Raw genomic sequence first — 23,065 nt, 5'->3', positions numbered from 1 at the left:
AGTGTCTCTGTCTAATCTAGGCTAGAGTGTCTCTGTCTAGTCTAGGTATCTCTGTCTAGTCTAGTCTAGGTGTCTCTGTCTAGTCTAGTCTAGGTGTCTCTGTCTAGTCTAGTCTAGGTGTCTCTGTCTAGTCTAGGCTAGAGTGTCTCTGTCTAGTCTAAGCTAGAGTGTCTCTGTCTAGTCTAGGCTAGAGTGTCTCTGTCTAGTCTAGGCTAGAGTGTCTCTGTCTAGTCTAGGCTAGAGTGTCTCTGTCTAGTCTAGGCTAGAGTGTCTCTGTCTAGTCTAGGTATCTCTGTCTAGTCTAGGTATCTCTGTCTAGTCTAGGTATCTCTGTCTAGTCTAGGTATCTCTGTAGAGTCTAGTCTAGGTATCTCTGTCTAGGCTAGAGTGTCTCTGTCTAGTCTAGGCTAGAGTGTCTCTGTCTAATCTAGGCTAGAGTGTCTCTGTCTAGTCTAGGTATCTCTGTCTAGTCTAGGTGTCTCTGTCTAGTCTAGTCTAGGTGTCTCTGTCTAGTCTAGGTGTCTCTGTCTAGTCTAGGTGTCTCTGTCTAGTCTAGTCTAGGTGTCTCTGTCTAGTCTAGGTGTCTCTGTCTAGTCTAGGCTAGAGTGTCTGTCTAGTCTAGTCTAGGCTAGAGTGTCTCTGTCTAGTCTAGGCTAGAGTGTCTCTGTCTAGGCTAGGGTATCTCTGTCTAGTCTAGGTATCTCTGTCTAGTTTAGGTATCTCTGTCTAGTCTAGGTATCTCTGTCTAGTCTAGGTATCTCTGTCTAGTCTAGGTATCTCTGTCTAGTCTAGGTATCTCTGTCTAGTCTAGTCTAGGTATCTTTGTCTAGGCTAGGGTATCTCTGTCTAGTCTATGGTATCTCTGTCTAGTCTAGGTATCTCTGTCTAGGTATCACTGTATAGTCTAGGTATCTCTGTCTCGTCTAGGCTACGGTATCTCTGTCTAGTCTAGGCTACGGTATCTCTGTCTAGTCTAGGTATTTCTGTCTTGTCTAGTCTAGGTATCTCTGTCTAGTCTAGGTATTTCTGTCTTGTCTAGTCTAGGTATTTCTGTCTTGTCTAGGTATTTATGTCTTGTCTAGTCTAGGTATTTATGTCTTGTCTAGGTATTTATGTCTAATCTAGGTATTTATGTCTTGTCTAGGTATCTCTGACTAGTCTAGTCTAGGCATCTCTGTCTAGTCTAGGTATCTCTGTCTAGTCTAGGTATCTCTGTCTAGTCTAGGTATCTCTGTCTAGTCTAGGCTAGAGTATCTCTGTCTAGTCTAGGTATCTCTGTCTTGTCTAGGTATCTCTGTCTTGTCTATGTATCTCTGTCTAGTCTAGGTATCTCTGTCTAGTCTAGGGTACGGTATCTCTTTCTAGTCTATTCTAGGTGTCTCTGTCTATTCTATGTGTCTCTGTCTAGTCTAGGTGTCTCTGTCTAGTCTAGGCTAGAGTGTCTCTGTCTAGTCTAGGCTAGAGTGTCTCTGTCTAGTCTAGGCTAGAGTGTCTCTGTGTAGTCTAGGCTAGAGTGTCTCTGTCTAGTCTAGGTATCTCTGTCTAGTCTAGGTATCTCTGTCTAGTCTAGGTATCTCTGTCTAGTCTAGGTATCTCTGTCTAGTCTAGGTATCTCTGTCTAGTCTAGGTATTTCTGTCTTGTCTAGTCTAGGTATCTCTGTCTAGTCTAGGTATCTCTGTCTAGTCTAGGTATTTCTGTCTTGTCTAGTCTAGGTATTTCTGTCTTGTCTAGGTATTTCTGTCTTGTCTAGTTATTTATGTCTTGTCTAGTTATTTATGTCTAGTCTAGTTATTTATGTCTTGTCTAGTCTAGGTATTTATGTCTTGTCTAGGTATCTCTGTCTAGTCTAGGTATTTCTGTCTAGTCTAGGGTACGGTATCTCTTTCTAGTCTATTCTAGGTGTCTCTGTCTATTCTAGGTGTCTCTGTCTAGTCTAGGTATCTCTGTCTAGTCTAGGCTAGAGTGTCTCTGTCTAGTCTAGGCTAGAGTGTCTCTGTCTAGTCTAGGCTAGAGTGTCTCTGTGTAGTCTAGGCTAGAGTGTCTCTGTGTTGTCTAGGCTAGAGTGTCTCTGTCTAGTCTAGGTATCTCTGTCTAGTCTAGTCTAGGTGTCTCTGTCTAGTCTAGGTGTCTCTGTCTAGTCTAGGCTAGAGTGTCTCTGTCTAGTCTAGGCTAGAGTGTCTCTGTCTAGTCTAGGCTAGAGTGTCTCTGTCTAGTCTAGGCTAGAGTGTCTCTGTCTAGGCTAGAGTGTCTCTGTCTAGGCTAGAGTGTCTCTGTCTAGTCTAGGTATCTCTGTCTAGTCTAGTCTAGGTGTCTCTGTCTAGTCTAGTCTAGGTGTCTCTGTCTAGTCTAGTCTAGGTGTCTCTGTCTAGTCTAGGCTAGGTGTCTCTGTCTAGTCTAGGCTAGAGTGTCTCTGTCTAGTCTAGGCTAGAGTGTCTCTGTCTAGTCTAGGCTAGAGTGTCTCTGTCTAGTCTAGGCTAGAGTGTCTCTGTCTAGTCTAGGCTAGAGTGTCTGTCTCTGTCTAGTCTAGGCTAGAGTGTCTGTCTCTGTCTAGTCTAGGCTAGAGTGTCTGTCTCTGTCTAGTCTAGGCTAGAGTGTCTGTCTATGTCTAGTCTAGGCTAGAGTATCTCTGTCTAGTCTAGTCTAGAGTATCTCTGTCTAGTCTAGTCTAGAGTATCTCTGTCTAGGCTAGGGTATCTCTGTCTAGGCTAGAGTGTCTCTGTCTAGTCTAGTCTAGGTATCTCTGTCTAGTCTAGGCTAGAGTGTCTCTGTCTAGTCTAGGCTAGAGTGTCTCTGTCTAGTCTAGGCTAGAGTGTCTCTGTCTAGTCTAGGCTAGAGTGTCTCTGTCTAGTCTAGGCTAGAGTGTCTCTGTCTAGTGTAGGCTAGAGTGTCTGTCTCTGTCTAGTCTAGGCTAGAGTGTCTGTCTCTGTCTAGTCTAGGCTAGAGTGTCTGTCTCTGTCTAGTCTAGGCTAGAGTGTCTGTCTATGTCTAGTCTAGGCTAGAGTATCTCTGTCTAGTCTAGTCTAGAGTATCTCTGTCTAGGCTAGGGTATCTCTGTCTAGGCTAGAGTGTCTCTGTCTAGTCTAGTCTAGGTATCTCTGTCTAGTCTAGGCTAGAGTGTCTCTGTCTAGTCTAGGCTAGAGTGTCTCTAGTCTAGTCTAGGTATCACTGTCTAGTCTAGTCTAGAGTATCTCTGTCTAGTCTAGTCTAGAGTATCTCTGTCTAGTCTAGTCTAGAGTATCTCTGTCTAGTCTAGTCTAGAGTATCTCTGTCTAGTCTAGGCTAGGGTATCTCTGTCTAGGCTAGGGTATCTCTGTCTAGGCTAGGGTATCTCTGTCTAGTCTAGTCTAGGTATCTCTGTCTAGTCTAGGTATCTCTGTCTAGTCTAGGTATCTCTGTCTAGTCTAGCTATCTCTGTCTAGGGTAGGGTATCTCTGTCTAGTCTAGGGTAGGGTATCTCTGTCTAGGCTAGAGTGTCTCTGTCTAGTCTAGTCTAGGTATCTCTGTCTAGTCTAGGCTAGAGTGTCTCTGTCTAGGCTAGGGTATCTCTGTCTAGGCTAGAGTGTCTCTGTCTAGTCTAGTCTAGGTATCTCTGTCTAGTCTAGGCTAGAGTGTCTCTGTCTAGTCTAGGCTAGAGTGTCTCTAGTCTAGTCTAGGTATCACTGTCTAGTCTAGTCTAGAGTATCTCTGTCTAGTCTAGTCTAGAGTATCTCTGTCTAGTCTAGTCTAGAGTATCTCTGTCTAGTCTAGTCTAGAGTATCTCTGTCTAGTCTAGGCTAGGGTATCTCTGTCTAGGCTAGGGTATCTCTGTCTAGGCTAGGGTATCTCTGTCTAGTCTAGTCTAGGTATCTCTGTCTAGTCTAGGTATCTCTGTCTAGTCTAGGTATCTCTGTCTAGTCTAGCTATCTCTGTCTAGGGTAGGGTATCTCTGTCTAGTCTAGGGTAGGGTATCTCTGTCTAGGCTAGGCTAGAGTATCTCTGTCCAGTCTAGGCTAGAGTATCTCTGTCTAGGCTAGAGTATCTCTGTCTAGGCTAGAGTATCTCTGTCTAGTCTAGGCTAGGTATCACTGTCTAGTCTAGGCTAGCGTATCCCTGTCTTGTCTAGGCTAGTTATCTCTGTCTAGTCTAGGCTAGGTATCACTGTCTAGTCTAGGCTAGGTATCACTGTCTAGGCTAGGTATCACTGTCTAGTCTAGGCTAGGTATCACTGTCTAGTCTAGGCTAGGTATCACTGTCTAGTCTAGGCTAGAGTATCTATGTCTAGGGTAGGGTACGATATCTCTGTCTAGTCTAGTCTAGCGATGTATTTGATGAGCCATCCTGGAGCTCTGTATTTGATGAGCCATCCTGGAGCTCTGTATTTGATGAGCCATCCTGGAATGCTGTATTTGATGAGCCATCCTGGAGCTCTGTATTTGATGAGCCATCCTGGAACGCTGTATTTGATGAGCCATCCTGGAGCGCTGTATTTGATGAGCCATCCTGGAACGCTGTATTTGATGAGCCATCCTGGAGCGCTGTATTTGATGAGCCATCCTGGAACGCTGTATTTGATGAGCCATCCTGGAGCGCTGTATTTGATGAGCCATCCTGGAGCGCTGTATTTGATGAGCCATCCTGGAGCTCTATATTTGATGAGCCATCCTGGAGCGCTGTATTTGATGAGCCATCCTGGAGCGCTGTATTTGATGAGCCATCCTGGAGCTCTGTATTTGATGAGCCATCCTGGAACGCTGTATTTGATGAGCCATCCTGGAGCGCTGTATTTGATGAGCCATCCTGGAGCGCTGTATTTGATGAGCCATCCTGGAGCTCTGTATTTGATTAATGAGAGGCTCATATCTATTATTCATGTGTCAGTGGATGGAAATGATTGTGTCTATCAGCGCAAATATGACCGCTCATTCCCCGCCAATCCTTTAGCCACGCTGAGCTGTTTGCCTTAGCACAAGTGGCTGTCAGTTTAGCGAGCGTGAGAGACCCAGGCTAGGCCACACTAATATGCTAATGCTAAGTAGCCCAGTTTTTTTTTACTCTAGATGGGGGGGATTTTCCTGGTTTTCCCTGTAGCTGGGAGGCTAGGGCCCTGTATCCTACTTTGATGGGCCCTTCATTCATGTTAGTGTCAATCAGGGCTAAATGCCATCCTATGAACATTTGAACATCTTGGCCATGTTCTGTTATAATCTCCACCCGGCACAGCCAGAACAGGACTGGCCACCCCACAGCCTGGTTCCTCTCTAGGTTTCTTCCTAGGTTTTGGCCTTTCTAGGGAGTTTTTCCTAGCCACCGTGCTTCTACACCTGCATTGCTTGCTGTTTGGGGTTTTAGGCTGGGTTTCTGTACAGCACTTTGAGATATCAGCTGATGTACGAAGGGCTATATAAATACATTTGATTTGATTTGAAATGCTAACACTGCACTTAGTTGTCATTGGAGATATGAAGTGATCAAATAATGACTCTCTAGTGAACTGCTGAAAGTTAGATCTAACATAACTTGAGCCTGACCGTATAGTTTTTTTGGGGTCCGATACCAATTTCGTTTTTTGGGGGACAAAACTTACCAATACCGATATATCTGCCGATATACTGTTTTACAGCAGGGAAATGAAAATGTGTAATCATGATTTGCTATCCAAAAGAGCAATTGTTCAATAACTATCCTTCAATTGTTGATTTCATACATTGTGACTATAATGACAGCAAGTATTCAGATCAGCATGAGATTGCCTTTTTTCATGTTATTTATTGAATATTGGTTATTGGTGGAATTATCGTCCGCAGTAAAAGGCCAATATTGGTGAACCGATATATCAGTTGGGCTCTAAACAGAACTCCTGTTAGAGGTATGAAACATGTGGAGATAGACTCAATGTTCTTACTAGAGTTGTACAATTATCCTCCAAACCAGGAGTTTTGGGAAAGTTACTGGAGTTGTGCAAACCCTAGTTACACTGTCCTGATACAATGGCAATAATTGTGTTGTTGCTATCAGTCGAGAGCCAAACTAAAACTTCGCTTCTCTTCCTAGACCTTCGGAAACATCGGAGATATCGGAAATGCCCAGCGTGTCAGAGCGCCAGGCAGTACCACAAACCAACCACGTCAACAACTACACTGAGACCGCCCCCCATCCCCCAGTCGACCTCCATCTCCATAGCGATGGGGTGGTCCTCCAACCGGCTGACATCCACCGAGAAACCGAGCAGCACTGTAGCTTCTGGAACGACACTCCCAATCCCATTGCTTCAGAAATTGTCCTTGGTGGTGGGAACATGGAAATTGAAATGGATGCCGTCCCTCCTAGCAGTCTCTCTCCCCTTCCACCATACTCAGCCTCCTCAACTACATCTGCGCCCTCCTCCAGGGCGCAAATGCGCGCCCCGTCGTACACCACCGCAACCCTACCCCCCGGGGCCTGTCTGAGGAACGGGACACCCACCATGGAGCCCAACGGGATGGGGACGGGGACGTACCAGAGGGCCACCCTGCCCCCCCAGGTGATGGATACTCACAGGCAGGTGCAGAGGAGGAGTGCCCTGGAGCAGGTGGAACACTGGGTCAAGGTGCAGAGGGTCGAGCACAAAGGGTAAAGGTCACGGTTCACGTCACACCACCACTCATATGAGTGTTTATCATTGGCCTACCCTACACAGCACACTCACAAATGTTGTGGTGCATTCAACCAAATACTTTCATACACACATGCAGGCACACGCACGCAAAATCATTCTACTAGATAATGTTCGCTGTTTAGGTTTGGTTGATTTATGTGCGTCATGGACATAAAGGTTACGGGGTGTATACAGCCAGAGCCAACATCTCCCTCTAGTGGTGCTCTGGGAATAATGCAAACATGTGTCAGTCAAAGCTTCATAACACTTAGTTTCACTACTGTACTCAGACACTGCTAAGCCAGAAAAATGTAGATCAGCAACACGATGACACACAGTTCACCATCTTGCCTTTGTCTGACCTCTGACCTGTTCTCCATCCTTTAGTACCCCCTCTAGAGGGAGTACCCTGCCCCCCACACCCCTCCGACCCAGCCCACGTTCATCGGCCTGGAGGCCTACCAGACACTACCAAAGACCCCACGCCACAGCCCCCCCACGGCTGCACGCCACGGGGAGTACAAATACGCCCAGGACCGCCTTAGCCACTTCCGCCTCGGACCCCCGAACTCCCAGGGTACCGTAGCCAGGGACGGGGGTGGCATCGGTGGGCCTGGCACCGTATGGCAGCTGTATGAGTGGCAGCAGCGCCACCAGTTCCGCCACGGCAGCCCCACCGTCCCCCTCTACACACCTTCCCCAGACTACCCCTTCGGGCACCGGCCCCCTCCACGCCCCCACGGCCCAGCTCCGAGGTGCCCCGCTGTGTGTCGGTACCCCCTGATCCCTCTGACATCCCCCCACTGGGACCCCCACGGGGCTCCAGGGCCCTGTCCCCCCCGCGGAGGCCCCATACGCCTGCTGACCGGGTGGTAGTAATGCCCCTGGGAGAGAGGCCCGCGCTGGATGTGCCTGTGGCTGGGTCCCCCCGGAGAGCCAAGTCTCAGCTGCTCAACGTAAGAATTTGTATAATGACAGGTTTGTCATTTTTCTGACAGTATTATGCAGGTGTAATAACGGCAGCTTAATGGACTGTTTAACTGCTGTGTGTGTGTGTGTGTGTGTGTGTGTGTGTGTGTGTTCACCAGGCTGTCACCATCGACAGACGGTCCATCCCTCCCTCCTGCTACATCACACACACGGTCAGCGCGCCCAGCCTTCACGGGAAGACGGTACGGCCTCATACACCCAGTCACAACCCAAACATGTTGCGTTAGATAATAACATGAAGTCGGGGATCGAGTGGACACCTTGCCATCGGGTTAACTTACTTACAGTACTTCTTTACTAGGACAGCTATGGGACGTGAACCAGCAACATTCTGGTTCATACACATTTCAGATGTAGATAGAGATATTTGAATGGCCTCCGTGTCGGGATCAATAGTTCCAAGGCAATACACTTGGAAAGTGGACTGCGTCCTTATCGGTAAAATTGAAACACAGCCGGAGACACTTTGTTATTTTTTTAAGACGTGTTAGTGACACAAAATTGTTACTGTAGCTAGCAGAAGAGTGTAGGAGCGGTGGCTAACTTACTGTTAATAACTTTAGCTAGCAAATTTGGCTAACTGTGGGGTGAAACAACTTAGCTAGTTAGTTAGCTATATCACTTTGCTAGCCAACATAACACTGCCTGCAAAACTGGTAAGGTGTCTCCACTACAATTTGTTTGACTTTTGTGAAGTCTCCAGTAAGATTGCAAAGTTGGTATGTAATTAGGGCTGTGGCGATTATGGAATTTGATGTAGTAATTAATTGCCATGCAAATGACCACAGTTATTGTCATTTTTGCCAACAAATATTTTGAGCTTATAATTTATTATAATGCATACAAAATACCTATGAACGCAACACAGCTTTACCCTCTTCATGTAAAAATGTGAAACTGCTATTGCGTAAACTAGATCTACTTGAAAAGGAAGTTGAATTCCCACCCCTTCTACACTGAATGTATGAAAGCTATTCTTTTTGGGGGGGGTTCACTGTTACTGTCGATAATTGTCGATTACACTATTATTCGGAAATTGTGCCAACCCTAAATGTAATTATCATGGAACGTTTGGTGCTAACAGGACCGAGCAGTTGAACCTAACTGTATTCTATACAGCTCTGAGTATCTTTGCTGTTGGGCAGTCTATCTGCGTTGGGCAGTCTATCTGCGTTGGGCAGTCTATCTGCGTTGGGCAGTCTATCTGCGTTGGGCAGTCTATCTGCGTTGGGATGTCTATCTGCGTTGGGATGTCTATCTGCGTTGGGCAGTCTATCTGCGTTGGGCAGTCTATCTGCGTTGGGCAGTCTATCTGCGTTGGGATGTCTATCTGCGTTGGGATGTCTATGCGCGTTGGGATGTCGATCTGCGTTGGGAGTCTGGCATGTCTATCTGCGTTGGGATGTCTATCTGCGTTGGGATATTAACTCCGCCACTCCCTCCCTCTGACCCCCATGGGACACACTGCTATTACACATGCAGCCGGAGGAACTCACCCTCCTGCTCATTCAGCTCCGGAGGCATCAGGCAAAGATGGCCTCCGCGCGCCACCACACGGTAACCCAGATGCAGCACTTCAACTACAGCCCCTCTGGCCCCCACCTCCGCCCCACCAACAACAACCCCCTCTTCTCCTCCGGCCCTTCTTCTCTGGGGTCCTTACTAGGCCCCCCAGGCCCCATGGGCCGCAGTAGCAGCAACCAGGTGGGGGCCCCCAGTACACCTGGCCTTCTTTACCCCACTGATGTGAGCTCAACCTGGGTGCATGGCTGTTTGTGTGGCCTGGCTGGCTGCCACCCATAGTGTCTTTCTATAAGGCCATGGTAACATGGGGTTTTTGTTTTCCCCGCTAGGCTCTCATGTCGCTGTGTACTGTGTGTTCGCATGTTGTGCTAGTTAGCTTCCATACTGTCATCCTGGTCTGGTTGGCTTTAGGTGCAGTTAAAACATTTTTTTATCTGCCTGGGCTTTGATGTCTCTCGCAAATGTTTTTGTGTTTTTGAAGTGTGTGGCTGAGATGTTGCTAGGAGACGTATTTGGGCTTGTGATGTTGGAGCTGCTGCTTGTAGCTTCAATTTCTTATTTGCACGTCTTGTGTCTCAGGTGGCATAACATAGAGAAGCTCGTGTGTGTGTGTGTGTGTGTGTGCTTTTTCGCAATTGAATGTTTTACTCCTCTTATAACACGGCTCACAGTTGACGATTATCCAACAGCCTATTCTTGAAAATAGGCTTACAATCATCTCACCCTTAATTCATAACCCACTATAAATGATTATAGAAGAACGTACAAATCATTATTATGCATTCTATAACCCATTATGGTAGATTTGATGTTATTGAGTAGCGCTATAATGTACAAAACATTAGGAACATCTTCCCCTTTTGCCCCCAGAACAGACTCAATTCATTGGGGCATGGACTCTACAAGGTGTCTCAAGCATTCCACAGGGATGCTGCCCCTGTTGACTCCAATGCTTCCTACAGTTGTGTCACGTTAGCTGGATGTCCTTTGTGAGGTGGACCATTCTTGTTACATACGGGAAACTGTTGAGCGTGGAAAAACCCAGCAGTGTTGCAGTTCTTTAGACACCCACTACCATACCCTGTTCAAAGGCGCTTAAATCTTTTGTCTTGCCCACTCACCCACTGAATGGCACACACACATTATCCATGTCTTCATCTACACTGATTGAAGTGGATTTAACAAGTGACATCAATAAGGGATCATAGCGTTCACCTCGATTCACCTGGTCAGTCTATCATGGAAAGAGCAAGTGTTCCTAATGATTTGTACACTCAGTGTAAATCCAATGTATTATTATCAATGATTCATTAGAGCAAATATTATGGACTATACAGTTAGATCTCTAATATGGAAGCGTATAGCTGTCATCATTCTGTACACTTCCATACTGGAATGCTTTAACGCTTTGCTTGACACTTCTTTCTCTCCACTCCACCCTGAAGGTTGACGATACTTACATGCAACTGAAGAAGGACCTGGAGTATCTAGACTTGAAGGTGGGAACTGGCGATGGAGAGTCGCTCTCCTCCTGTTGTTCCCTTTTTTACTCCTCCTCTTCCCTCTCTCCTCCTTTTCCCTCTTTCTCCTCCTTTCTCCTCCTCTTTCTCCTCCTTTTCCCATCTCTTTCTCCTCCTTTTCCATCTCTTTCTCCTCCTTTTCCATCTCTTTCTCCTCCTTTTCCATCTCTTTCTCCTCCTTTTCCATCTCTTTCTCCTCCTTTTCCATCTCTTTCTCCTCCTTTTCCATCTCCTCCTCTCCTTTTCCATCTCTTTCTCCTCCTTTTCCATCTCTTTCTCCTCCTTTTCCATCTCCTCCTCTCCTTTTCCATCTCTTTCTTCTCCTTTTCCATCTCTTTCTCCTCCTTTTCCATCTCTTTCTCCTCCTTTTCCCTCTTGCTCCTCCTTTTCCCTCTTCTCCTCCTTTTCCATCTCCTCCTCTCCTTTTCCATCTCTTTCTCCTCCTTTTCCATCTCTTTCTCCTCCTTTTCCATCTCCTCCTCTCCTTTTCCATCTTTCTTCTCCTTTTCCATCTCTTTCTCCTCCTTTTCCATCTCTTTCTCCTCCTTTTCCCTCTTGCTCCTCCTTTTCCCTCTTTCTCCTCCTTTTCCATCTCTTTCTTCTCCTTTTCCATCTCTTTCTCCTCCTTTTCCATCTCTTTCTCCTCCTTTTCCCTCTTGCTCCTCCTTTTCCCTCTTCTCCTCCTTTTCCATCTCCTCCTCTCCTTTTCCATCTCCTCCTCTCCTTTTCCATCTCCTCCTCCTCCTTTTCCATCTCTTTCTCAACCTTTTCCATCTCTTTCTCAACCTTTTCCATCTCTTTCTCAACCTTTTCCATCTCTTTCTCAACCTTTTCCATCTCTTTCTCAACCTTCTCCCTCTCCTCTTCTTCTCCTCCTTTTCCCTCTTTCTCTTCCTCTTCCCTCTTTTTTTCTCCTCCTCTTCCCTCTCTTTCTCCTCTTCTGTGCGTTCCCCCTTACCTGTAGGCCTAACACCTGGTCAAAGTTCTCTAACACACTCACCTTGCTTTCTCATGGTGTAGGATGAAGTTGCCCCGAGACGCTAATCTTGGGTCAGTTTAGCATTTTCCCCATTAAAGGGCAAATTTTAGGATTGGGGTAGGGGATGCTGATCCTAGATCTTTACCTAGGGGAAACGTCATCCCGGAGTGGATCTTAAATATTGTATCAATTATTTCAGACTTTTTCTTATTCTTTGGAAGGCTATTTTTCATACACCAATTAAGCTAGAAACGCCATTCAAACTTTAAAACGTGTCGACTAATCATGACCAGTGTGCTTATTTACAACTTTTTGATTACTATTTTAACTATTAAGCTTTTTGTCCTCTTGAAAAACCTTGTCCACTTGGGATATCTTCAACAAATGTGCCATTTATTAAAACTCCCAGACTTCCAACATTTTCTCTCAACTCTGGAAGTTTGACCACTTAAATTAGACAATCTTAGAGCGTATGAAGTCGCAGTCGACTTCTGTTTTACCAATCAGCAATCAGAAGATACAGCTGCTTTATATTTTATTAATCTAGCGCTGTCTTTTTATTCAACCTTTGTTTCCTCATTTCTCAGAATATAAACATTTTTAACCCTTTCCATTTTTTTGTGTTTCATTTTCTCTGCGCACATGCCTCTGATGGAAAGAAGCATCTTGTATGGGTGTGGGCACACACCAATCAGAGTGCTGAATTTGCCATCATGTTGAAAGAGCCTGCATGCTGGCCGCCACTAAGTCATTACTTATAAACTACAGATGTATCATGTAAATCAAGTTTTAACTGCGTAGGAACATGTCATGGGATGCATTGTTAACATTGTTGTCGGTGGCCGAGTCTTCACAAATTAAGGAGTGTGACTTCGTCACAAGCTCGACAAACTGCTCTGGCTCGCCAGTTTCAACCACATGGAATACAGCCTAGCAGATACTGTTGTGGGAATCTACATCTCCCTTGTTGTAAAACCTTTGTTTCCTCATATCTCTCAGAACATTAAAGTATTTGAAGACTAAACAGAACATTGTGGGCTCTGGTCTTGTGCTAGGACCTCAAATCCGATGCAGCTTCAATTATGGGTCCTAGCACCGGTCCTAGCACATCTATACTAAACAGTATGTTGAAAATCATATGTAGTATGATTAGTACGCAGTATGTTGTTTTAGTAATCAGTAGGTGAAGACAGATTTCAGAAAACAACCTCTACAGACAGTTTCTGAAGGAATAGTCATTGCGTTCCAAGATGACCGCTCCACCGAGGTCTATAATGTCCATTTCCGATTTATCAAATTTTATGAAACGCGGCAGGGTTGTAGAACCCACCAAAAGTAACTGGCACTACTATTAGGCCTACTACTACTACTGTTACTACTACTACTGTTACTACTACTACTGTTACTACTACTGTTACTACTACTACTACTACTGTTACTACTACTACTACTACTGTTACTACTACTACTACTACTACTACTGTTACTACTACTACTACTACTGTTACTACTACTGTTACTACTACTGTTACTACTACTGTTACTGTTACTACTACTACTGTTACTACTACTACTACTACTACGACTGTTACTACTACTGTTACTACTACTGTTACTACTACTGTTACTACTACTACTGTTATTACTACTGTTACTACTACCACTACTACTGTTACTACTACTACTACTACTACTACTATTACTACTACTGTTACTACCACTACTACTGTTACTACTACTACTACTACTACTAATGTTACTACTACTACTATTACTACTACTGTTACTACTACTACTGGTACTGTTACTACTACTGTTACTACTACCACTACTACTACTACTGTTACTACTACTACTGGTACTGTTACGACTACTACTGGTACTGTTACTACTACTACTACTACTGTTACTACTACTGTTACTACTACTACTGGTACTGTTACTACTACTACTGTTACTGTTACTACTACTACTATTATTACTAATGTTACTACTACTACTGTTACTACTACTACTGGTACTGTTACTACTACTAGTACTGTTACTACTACTGTTACTACTACTACTGTTACTACTACTGTTACTACTACTACTACTGTTACTACTACTACTACTACTTTTACTACGTTTACTACTGTTACTACTACAACTTCAACTGTTACTACTACTACTACTACTACTACTGTTACTACTACTGTTACTACTACTACTACTGTTACTACTACTACTACTGTTACTACTACTACTACTGTTACTACTACTACTGTTACTACTACTACTGTTACTACTACTACTACTGTTACTACTACTACTGTTACTACTACTGTTACTACGTTTACTACTGTTACTACTACAACTACTACTGTTACTACTACTACTACTGTTACTACTACCACTACTACTTTTACTACGTTTACTACTGTTACTACTACAACTTCAACTGTTACTACTACTACTACAACTACTACTGTTACTACTAGTGTTACTACTACAACTAGTGTTACTACTACAACTACTACTGTTACTACTACAACTACTACTGTTACTACTACAACTACTACTACAACTACTACTGTTACTACTACTACTACTGTTACTGTTACTGTTACTACTTTCACGACTGTTGCTACAGTTACTACTGCTACTGTTACTACTTTTACTACTACAACTACTACTTTCACTACTGTTGCTACAGTTACTACTGTTACTGTTACTACTGTTACTACTGCTACTGTTACTACTACTACTGTTACTACTGTTACTACTGCTACTGTTACTGTTACTACTGTTACTACTGCTACAGTTATTACTGCTACTGTTACTACTGCTACTGCTACTGTTACTGTTACTACTGCTACAGTTATTACTGCTACTGTTATTACTGCTACTCTTACTACTGCTACTGTTACTGTTGCTACAGTTACTACTGCTACAGTTACTGTTACTACCGTTACTACTGTTACTACTGCTACTGTTACTACTACTACTGTTACTGTTACTACTGTTACTACTGCTACTGTTACTACTACTACTCTTACTACTACTATTACTGTTACTACTACTACTACTGTTACTACTACAACTACTACTGTTACTACAACTACTACTACTACTACTACTACTGTTACTACTACTTACTACTGTTACTACTTTCACTACTGTTACTACTTTCACTACTGTTGCTACAGTTACTACTGTTACTGTTACTACTGTTGCTACTACAACTACTACTGTTACTACTACTACTACTACTACTGTTACTGTTACTACTTTCACTACTGTTACTACTTTCACTACTGTTGCTACAGTTACTACTGTTACTGTTACTACTGTTACTACTGCTACTGTTACTACTACTACTGTTACTACTACTACTACTGTTACTACTACTACTTTTACTACTACTACTACTACGTCTGTTACTACTACTACTACTACTACGTCTGTTACTACTACTGTTACTACTACTACTACTGTTATTACTACTGTTACTACTACCACTACTACTGTTACTACTACTACTGTTACTACTACTACTACTACTTCTACTGTTACTACTATTACTACTACTGTTACTACCACTACTACTGTTACTACTACTACTACTACTACTAATGTTACTACTACTACTATTACTACTACTGTTACTACTACTACTGGTACTGTTACTACTACTGTTACTACTACTGTTAATACTACTGTTAATACTACTACTACTGTTACTACTACTACTACTACTGTTACTACTACCACTACTACTACTACTGGTACTGTTACGACTACTACTGGTACTGTTACTTCTACTACTACTACTACTACTACTACTGGTACTGTTACTACTACTACTGGTACTGTTACTACTACTACTGGTACTGTTACTACTACTACTGTTACTACTACTGTTACTACTACTACTACTGTTACTACTACTACTACTACTGTTACTACTACTACTACTACTGTTACTACTACTACTACTACTGCTGTTACTACTACTACTACTGTTACTACTACTACTACTGTTACTACTACTGTTACTACTACTACTACTACTACTACTACTACTACTACTACTGTTATTACTACTGTTACTACTACCACTACTACTGTTACTACTACTACTGTTACTACTACTACTGTTACTACTATTACTACTACTGTTACTACCACTACTACTGTTACTACTACTACTAATGTTACTACTACTACTATTACTACTACTGTTACTACTACTACTACTACTGTTACTACTACTACTACTACTACTACTGTTACTACTACTACTACTACTGTTACTACTACTACTACTACTGTTACTACTTTTCACTACTGTTGCTACTGTTACTACTACTGTTACTGTTACTACTACTACTACTACTGTTACTACTACTACTGTTACTGTTACTACTTTCACTACTGTTGCTACAGTTACTACTGCTACTGTTACTGTTACTACTGTTACTACTACTACTGTTACTACTGTTACTACTACTGTTACTACTACTACTACTGTTACTACTACTACTGTTACTGTTACTACTACTACTATTACTAATGTTACTACTACTACTGTTACTACTACTACTGGTACTGTTACTACTACTACTACTGTTACTACTACTGTTACTACTACTACTGTTACTACTACTACTACTGTTACTACTACTGTTACTGTTACTACTACTACTACTGTTACTACTACTACTACTGTTACTACTACTACTACTGTTACTACTACTACTACTACTTTTACTACGTTTACTACTGTTACTACTACAACTTCAACTGTTACTACTACTACTACTACTACTACTGTTACTACTACTGTTACTACTACTACTACTGTTACTACTACTACTACTGTTACTACTACTACTACTGTTACTACTACTACTGTTACTACTACTACTACTGTTACTACTACTACTGTTACTGTTACTACTACTACTGTTACTACTACTGTTACTACGTTTACTACTGTTACTACTACAACTACTACTGTTACTACTACTACTACTGTTACTACTACTACTACTACTTTTACTACGTTTACTACTGTTACTACTACAACTTCAACTGTTACTACTACTACTACTGTTACTACTACTACTAGTAGTGTTACTACTACAACTAGTGTTACTACTACAACTACTACTGTTACTACTACAACTACTACTGTTACTACTACAACTACTACTACAACTACTACTGTTACTACTACTACTACTGTTACTGTTACTGTTACTACTTTCACGACTGTTGCTACAGTTACTACTGCTACTGTTACTACTTTTACTACTACAACTACTACTTTCACTACTGTTGCTACAGTTACTACTGTTACTGTTACTACTGTTACTACTGCTACTGTTACTACTACTACTGTTACTACTGTTACTACTGCTACTGTTACTGTTACTACTGTTACTACTGCTACAGTTATTACTGCTACTGTTACTACTGCTACTGCTACTGTTACTGTTACTACTGTTACTACTACTACTGTTACTGTTACTACTGTTACTACTGCTACAGTTATTACTGCTACTGTTACTACTGCTACAGTTATTACTGCTACTGTTACTACTGCTACTGTTACTACTGCTACTGCTACTGTTACTGTTACTACTGTTACTACTGTTACTACTACTACTGTTACTACTACTGTTACTACGTTTACTACTGTTACTACTACAACTACTACTGTTACTACTACTACTACTGTTACTACTACCACTACTACTTTTTACTACTTTACTACTGTTACTACTACAACTTCAACTGTTACTACTACTACTACTACTACTACTACTGTTACTACTACAACTACTGTTACTACTACAACTAGTGTTACTACTACTGTTACTACTACTGTTACTACTACTACTACTACTGTTACTACTACAACTACTACTACAACTACTACTGTTACTACTACTACTACTGTTACTGTTACTGTTACTACTTTCACGACTGTTGCTACAGTTACTACTGCTACTGTTACTACTTTTACTACTACAACTACTACTTTCACTACTGTTGCTACAGTTACTACTGTTACTGTTACTACTGTTACTACTGCTACTGTTACTACTACTACTGTTACTACTGTTACTACTGCTACTGTTACTGTTACTACTGTTACTACTGCTACAGTTATTACTGCTACTGTTACTACTGCTACAGTTATTACTGCTACTGTTACTACTGTTACTGTTACTACTGTTACTACTGCTACTGTTACTACTACTACTGTTACTACTGTTACTACTGCTACAGTTATTACTGCTACTGTTACTACTGCTACAGTTATTACTGCTACTGTTACTACTGCTACTGCTACTGTTACTGTTACTACTGCTACAGTTATTACTGCTACTGTTATTACTGCTACTCTTACTACTGCTACTGTTACTGTTGCTACAGTTACTACTGCTACAGTTACTGTTACTACCGTTACTACTGTTACTACTGCTACTGTTACTACTACTACTGTTACTGTTACTACTGTTACTACTGCTACTGTTACTACTACTACTCTTACTACTACTATTACTGTTACTACTACTACTACTGTTACTACTACAACTACTACTGTTACTACAACTACTACTACTACTACTACTACTGTTACTACTTTCACTACTGTTACTACTTTCACTACTGTTGCTACAGTTACTACTGTTACTGTTACTACTGTTGCTACTACAACTACTACTGTTACTACTACTACTACTACTACTGTTACTGTTACTACTTTCACTACTGTTACTACTTTCACTACTGTTGCTACAGTTACTACTGTTACTGCTAATGTTACTACTACTACTGTTACTACTGTTACTACTGCTACTGTTACTACTGCTACTGTTACTGTTACTACTGTTACTACTGCTACTGTTACTACTGCTACTGTTACTGTTACTACTACTACTGTTACTACTACAACTACTACTGTTACTACTACTACTACTTACTACTGTTACTACTACTACTGTTACTACTACTACTGTTACTACTGTTACTACTGTTACTGTTACTGTTACTACTACTGTTACTTACTACTACTGTTACTACTGCTTACTGTTACTACTGCTACTGTTACTGTTACTGTTACTACTGCTACTACTGTTACTACTGTTACTACTGTTACTACTGCTACTGTTACTACTTACTACTGTTACTGTTACTACTGTTACTACTGCTACTGTTACTGTTACTACTGTTACTACTACTATTACTGTTACTACTACTACTACTGTTACTACTGCAACTACTACTGTTACTACTACTACTACTACTACTACTACTGTTACTACTACTACTGTTACTACTACTACTGTTGCTACAGTTACTACTGTTACTGTTACTACTGTTACTGTTACTACTACTACTGTTACTACTACTACTACTTACTGTTACTGTTACTACTGTTACTACTGTTGTTACTACTACTACTACTGTTACTACTGTTACTGTAATGTTACTACTACTACTGCTACTGTTACTGTTACTACTGTTACTACTGCTACTGTTACTGTTACTACTGTGCTTACTGTTACTACTGCTACTACTGTTACTGTTACTACTACTACTACTACTGTTACTGTTACTACTGCTACTACTGCTACTGTTACTGTTACTACTACTACTGTTACTACTGTTACTGTTACTACTGCTACTACTACTACTGTTACTGTTACTACTGTTACTACTGCTACTGTTACTGTTACTACTACTACTGTTACTACTGTTACTGTTACTACTACTACTACTACTACTGTTACTGTTACTACTACTACTACTGCTACTGTTACTACTGTTACTACTGCTACTGTTACTACTGCTACTGTTACTGTTACTACTGTTACTACTACAACTACTACTGTTACTACTACTACTACTACTACTGTTACTGTTACTACTTTCACTACTGTTGCTACTTTCACTACTGTTGCTACAGTTACTACTGTTACTGTTACTACTGCTACTGTTACTACTGTTACTACTGCTACTGTTACTACTGCTACAGTTATTACTGCTACTGTTACTACTGCTACTGTTACTACTACTACTACTACTGTTACTACTACTACTGTTACTGCTACTACTACTGTTACTACTACTACTGTTACTACTACTACTGTTACTACTACTACTGTTACTGCTACTACTACTGTTATTACTACTACTAATACTGTTACTGCTACTGTTACTAATGTTATTACTGCTATAATAATAATAATACTGCTGCTTGTATTATTACTGCTACTGCTAATACTACTGTTACTACTACAATTACTACTGTTACTACTACTACTACTAATATTGTTACTGCTACTACTAATACTACTTCTCCTTCTACTCCTTTTTAATGATTGCAACGCAAAACAAAAATGTCCCTCTTTCAGTAAGTTTTCTTCAGTTTAGAGCCTAATGAACACGGCCCTGGTGTCTTGGGTGTCGATAATACAACCTTTCTATCAAACCAAAGGACAAAAGGTTGAGTTGCTGGATGTATGAAAAACGCTGGTGGTGTTACCAACCAAGCCTTACTATGTGACCCGGGTCACAGCACCATTGTACCAGAGAGTACATTATATTCTTCCCTGCCCAGAGCACCAATTTCTGCACAACAACACACCATTCATATACAACCATCTTAACCAATAGAGTCTGTGAACTACAGTTGGCTTTAAATCACAGAGAAGGTGAAGGTCACTGATGAAGTCCAGCCAACATGCTACGGGTGGGTTTCACAACCACTAGACGACCATAATGCTGACTCCATACTGTTGTAAATATGACGTAACAGTTGGTTATAAACTGATGTATTCAATTGGTCAAATTGATATCTTGCTCATAGCGAACGGCAGCCATTTTGTAACAGTGGCTCTCTATCTCCTATTTGACACAGATCAAAAGTTTAGAGCCGTTGATCCTCATGGCTCACAGTGTGCTACTGCACTGCACTGTCGGGCCACTATGGAACGTAAGCACTGTGGACACACTGTATGTGCATCTGGATGTTTTGTGTGTGTCTCTGTGTGTGTGCGTGCGTTGTTGTGGCGTCTGTGTGTATATAGCAATGTGTAAATGTGTGTGTGCGCTCGAGCGCAAGATTGTGTGATTGAGTGTATGAGCGTGTGTGTATACATTTTTATGAGAGAGACCATCCCTTCGCTTAACACTGCGTGTCTATGTCCATGGCTGTGTGTGGGCACTGGCTTGGCATTGACCCCTCTGTAACCCCTGACCCGTGACTCCTCAGCAACGTGATTGGTGGTTCTGGGATGGCTCTGCAGTGCATGTGCTGTGGTTGCTGTGGTTGGTTCGGTGGTTGAAAAGCTAGCAGCTTGCACCATCGTGTTGGTCTCCTTCATGTATTCCCACTACAACAAAACACAGCATGGTTAGCAACATCTCAGTTGGGTCAGAATATACTCTAGGAATTCAATAAAATGGTTGTACAAATCCATGTATTTCCAGTGCTCAGAGTTTTCTAAGGAATAAGCTGTCTTTTTTTTTTGGTTTGGTTTGTTGTCCATCTTATTGCTATGAAAAGATATGATGAAATATTTTCTTAACTGAAAGAAAACCCATGGTCATGGTCATCATGATGTGTTCATGGAAAGAGCTTCTTTATCTCTCTGTGTCATATTGGACACCTGTCAGTGGCTCTTTGTACCATGATGACAGAGTAGGAATTCACTCTGACGGTCTCCTCGTTGTGCTTTCAGGGGAACCGTTCAGTGTCCTCAACAGTCGATAAACACAGAGCAACACTATTTGAAAATGTCTTTGTTTTCTGGTTCCAAGGTGGTTGGAAGTCAGTCGTTGAAAGAAGCGACGAAACCTGTCAAAATAGCTGAGAGTGACGTTGATGTAAGTATGAGCAGTTTTCCACATTACACACACACACACACACACACACACACACACTCTCTCTTTCTCTCTCTCTCTCTCCCACCCATAACACTCAACAACATTTTCCACTGTTCTCGCAAAAGGACATTGAGTTTTGGCTTTAGGGATATTGAGTTTTTGTTTTAGCTGAGCTGAGGAGACACTGACTACCATAGATCCTTCGAGAGAGCAGTCTAGATGAGATGAGGAGGGACTACCATAGACCCTTAGAGAGAGCAGTCTAGAATAGATGAGGGACAACCATAGGCCCTTAGAGAGAGCAGTCTAGATAAGATGAGGAGGGACTACCATAGACCCTTAGAGAGAGCAGTCTAGATGAGATGAGGGACTACCATAGACCCTTAGAGAGAACAATCTAGATGAGATGAGGAGGGACTACCATAGACCCTTAAAGAGAGCAGTCTAGATGAGATGAGGAAGGAGTATCATAGACCCTTAGAGAGAGCAGTCTAGATGAGATGAGGAGGGACTACCATAGGCCATTAGAGAGAGCAGTCTAGATGAGATGAGGAGGGACTACCATAGACCATTAGAGAGAGCAGTCTAGATACGATGGGGAGGGACTACCATAGACTCTTAGAGAGCGCAGTCAAGATTAGATGAGGGACAACCATAGGCCCTTAGAGAGAGCAGTCTAGATAAGATGAGGGACAACCATAGACCCTGAGAGAGAGCAGTCTAGATAAGATGAGGAGGGACTACCATAGACCCTTAGAGAGAACAGTCTAGATTAGATGAGGGACAACCATAGGCCCTTAGAGAGAGCGGTCTACTGTAGATGAGATGAGGAGGGACTACCGTAGACCCTTAGTGAGAGTAGTCTAGATAAGATGAGGGACTACCATAGACCCTTTGAGAGAACAGTCTAGATGAGATGAGGGACTACCATAGACCCTTAGAGAGAGCAGTCTAGATGAGATGAGGAGGGACTACGATAGACCCTTAGAGAGAGCAGTCTAGATGAGATGAGGAGACACTGACTACCATAAACCCTTAGAGAGAGCGGTCTACTGAAGATGAGATGAGGAGGGACTACCATAGACCCTTAGAGAGAGCAGTCTAGATGAGATGAGGGAGTACCATAGACCCTTAGAGAGAACAGTCTAGATGAGATGAGGAGGGACTACCATAGACCCTTAAAGAGAGCAGTCTAGATGAGATGAGGAAGGACTACCATAGACCCTTAGAGAGAGCAGTCTAGATAAGATGAGGAGGGACTACCATAGACCCTTAGAGAGAGCAGTCTAGATGAGATGAGGAAGGACTACCATAGACCCTTAGAGAGAGCAGTCTAGATAAGATGAGGAGGAACTACCATAGACCCTTAGAGAGAACAGTCTAGATTAGATGAGGGACAACCATAGGCCCTTAGAGAGAGCGGTCTACTGTAGATGAGATGAGGAGGGACTACCATAGACCCTTAGAGAGAGCAGTCTAGATAAGATGAGGAGGGACTACCATAGACCCTTAGAGAGAGCAGTCTAGATGAGATGAGGAAGGACTACCATAGA

General features: G+C 42.3%; 3 protein-coding genes across 3 annotated transcripts in view; 1 reads left to right on the top strand and 2 right to left on the bottom strand.

The window, feature by feature from the left end:
* The window catches only part of LOC115144711 (pleckstrin homology domain-containing family A member 7-like), a 233,213-nt gene that overhangs the window by 177,058 nt on the left and 33,090 nt on the right, over nucleotides 1-23,065 (top strand). Inside the window, 9 exon segments of the mRNA XM_065002989.1 lie at nucleotides 6,032-6,589; nucleotides 7,002-7,027; nucleotides 7,030-7,341; nucleotides 7,344-7,570; nucleotides 7,703-7,786; nucleotides 9,087-9,350; nucleotides 10,574-10,627; nucleotides 20,545-20,619; nucleotides 21,447-21,512. Of these exon segments, the coding sequence (XP_064859061.1) occupies nucleotides 6,032-6,589; nucleotides 7,002-7,027; nucleotides 7,030-7,341; nucleotides 7,344-7,570; nucleotides 7,703-7,786; nucleotides 9,087-9,350; nucleotides 10,574-10,627; nucleotides 20,545-20,619; nucleotides 21,447-21,512 (1,666 nt within the window).
* LOC135561411 (uncharacterized protein DDB_G0271670-like) lies at nucleotides 15,280-15,897 on the bottom strand (the record flags this gene model as incomplete). The annotated part of the gene is made up of 1 exon (XM_065002990.1): nucleotides 15,280-15,897. A coding segment is annotated over one exon (618 nt), but the record flags the coding sequence as incomplete, so codon positions are not given.
* Nucleotides 18,308-19,484, bottom strand: LOC135561292 (uncharacterized protein DDB_G0271670-like; the record flags this gene model as incomplete). Its single annotated transcript, XM_065002733.1, has 2 exons — nucleotides 18,308-18,603; nucleotides 19,190-19,484. Coding segments are annotated over 2 exons (591 nt in total), but the record flags the coding sequence as incomplete, so codon positions are not given.

The sequence above is a fragment of the Oncorhynchus nerka genome, linkage group LG17 (assembly GCF_034236695.1).
Source record: "Oncorhynchus nerka isolate Pitt River linkage group LG17, Oner_Uvic_2.0, whole genome shotgun sequence".
In the NCBI taxonomy this organism is placed as follows: domain Eukaryota; kingdom Metazoa; phylum Chordata; class Actinopteri; order Salmoniformes; family Salmonidae; genus Oncorhynchus; species Oncorhynchus nerka.
The sequence above is the reverse complement of the archived record's forward strand: the minus strand, read 5'-3'. Positions and strand labels throughout refer to the sequence as shown.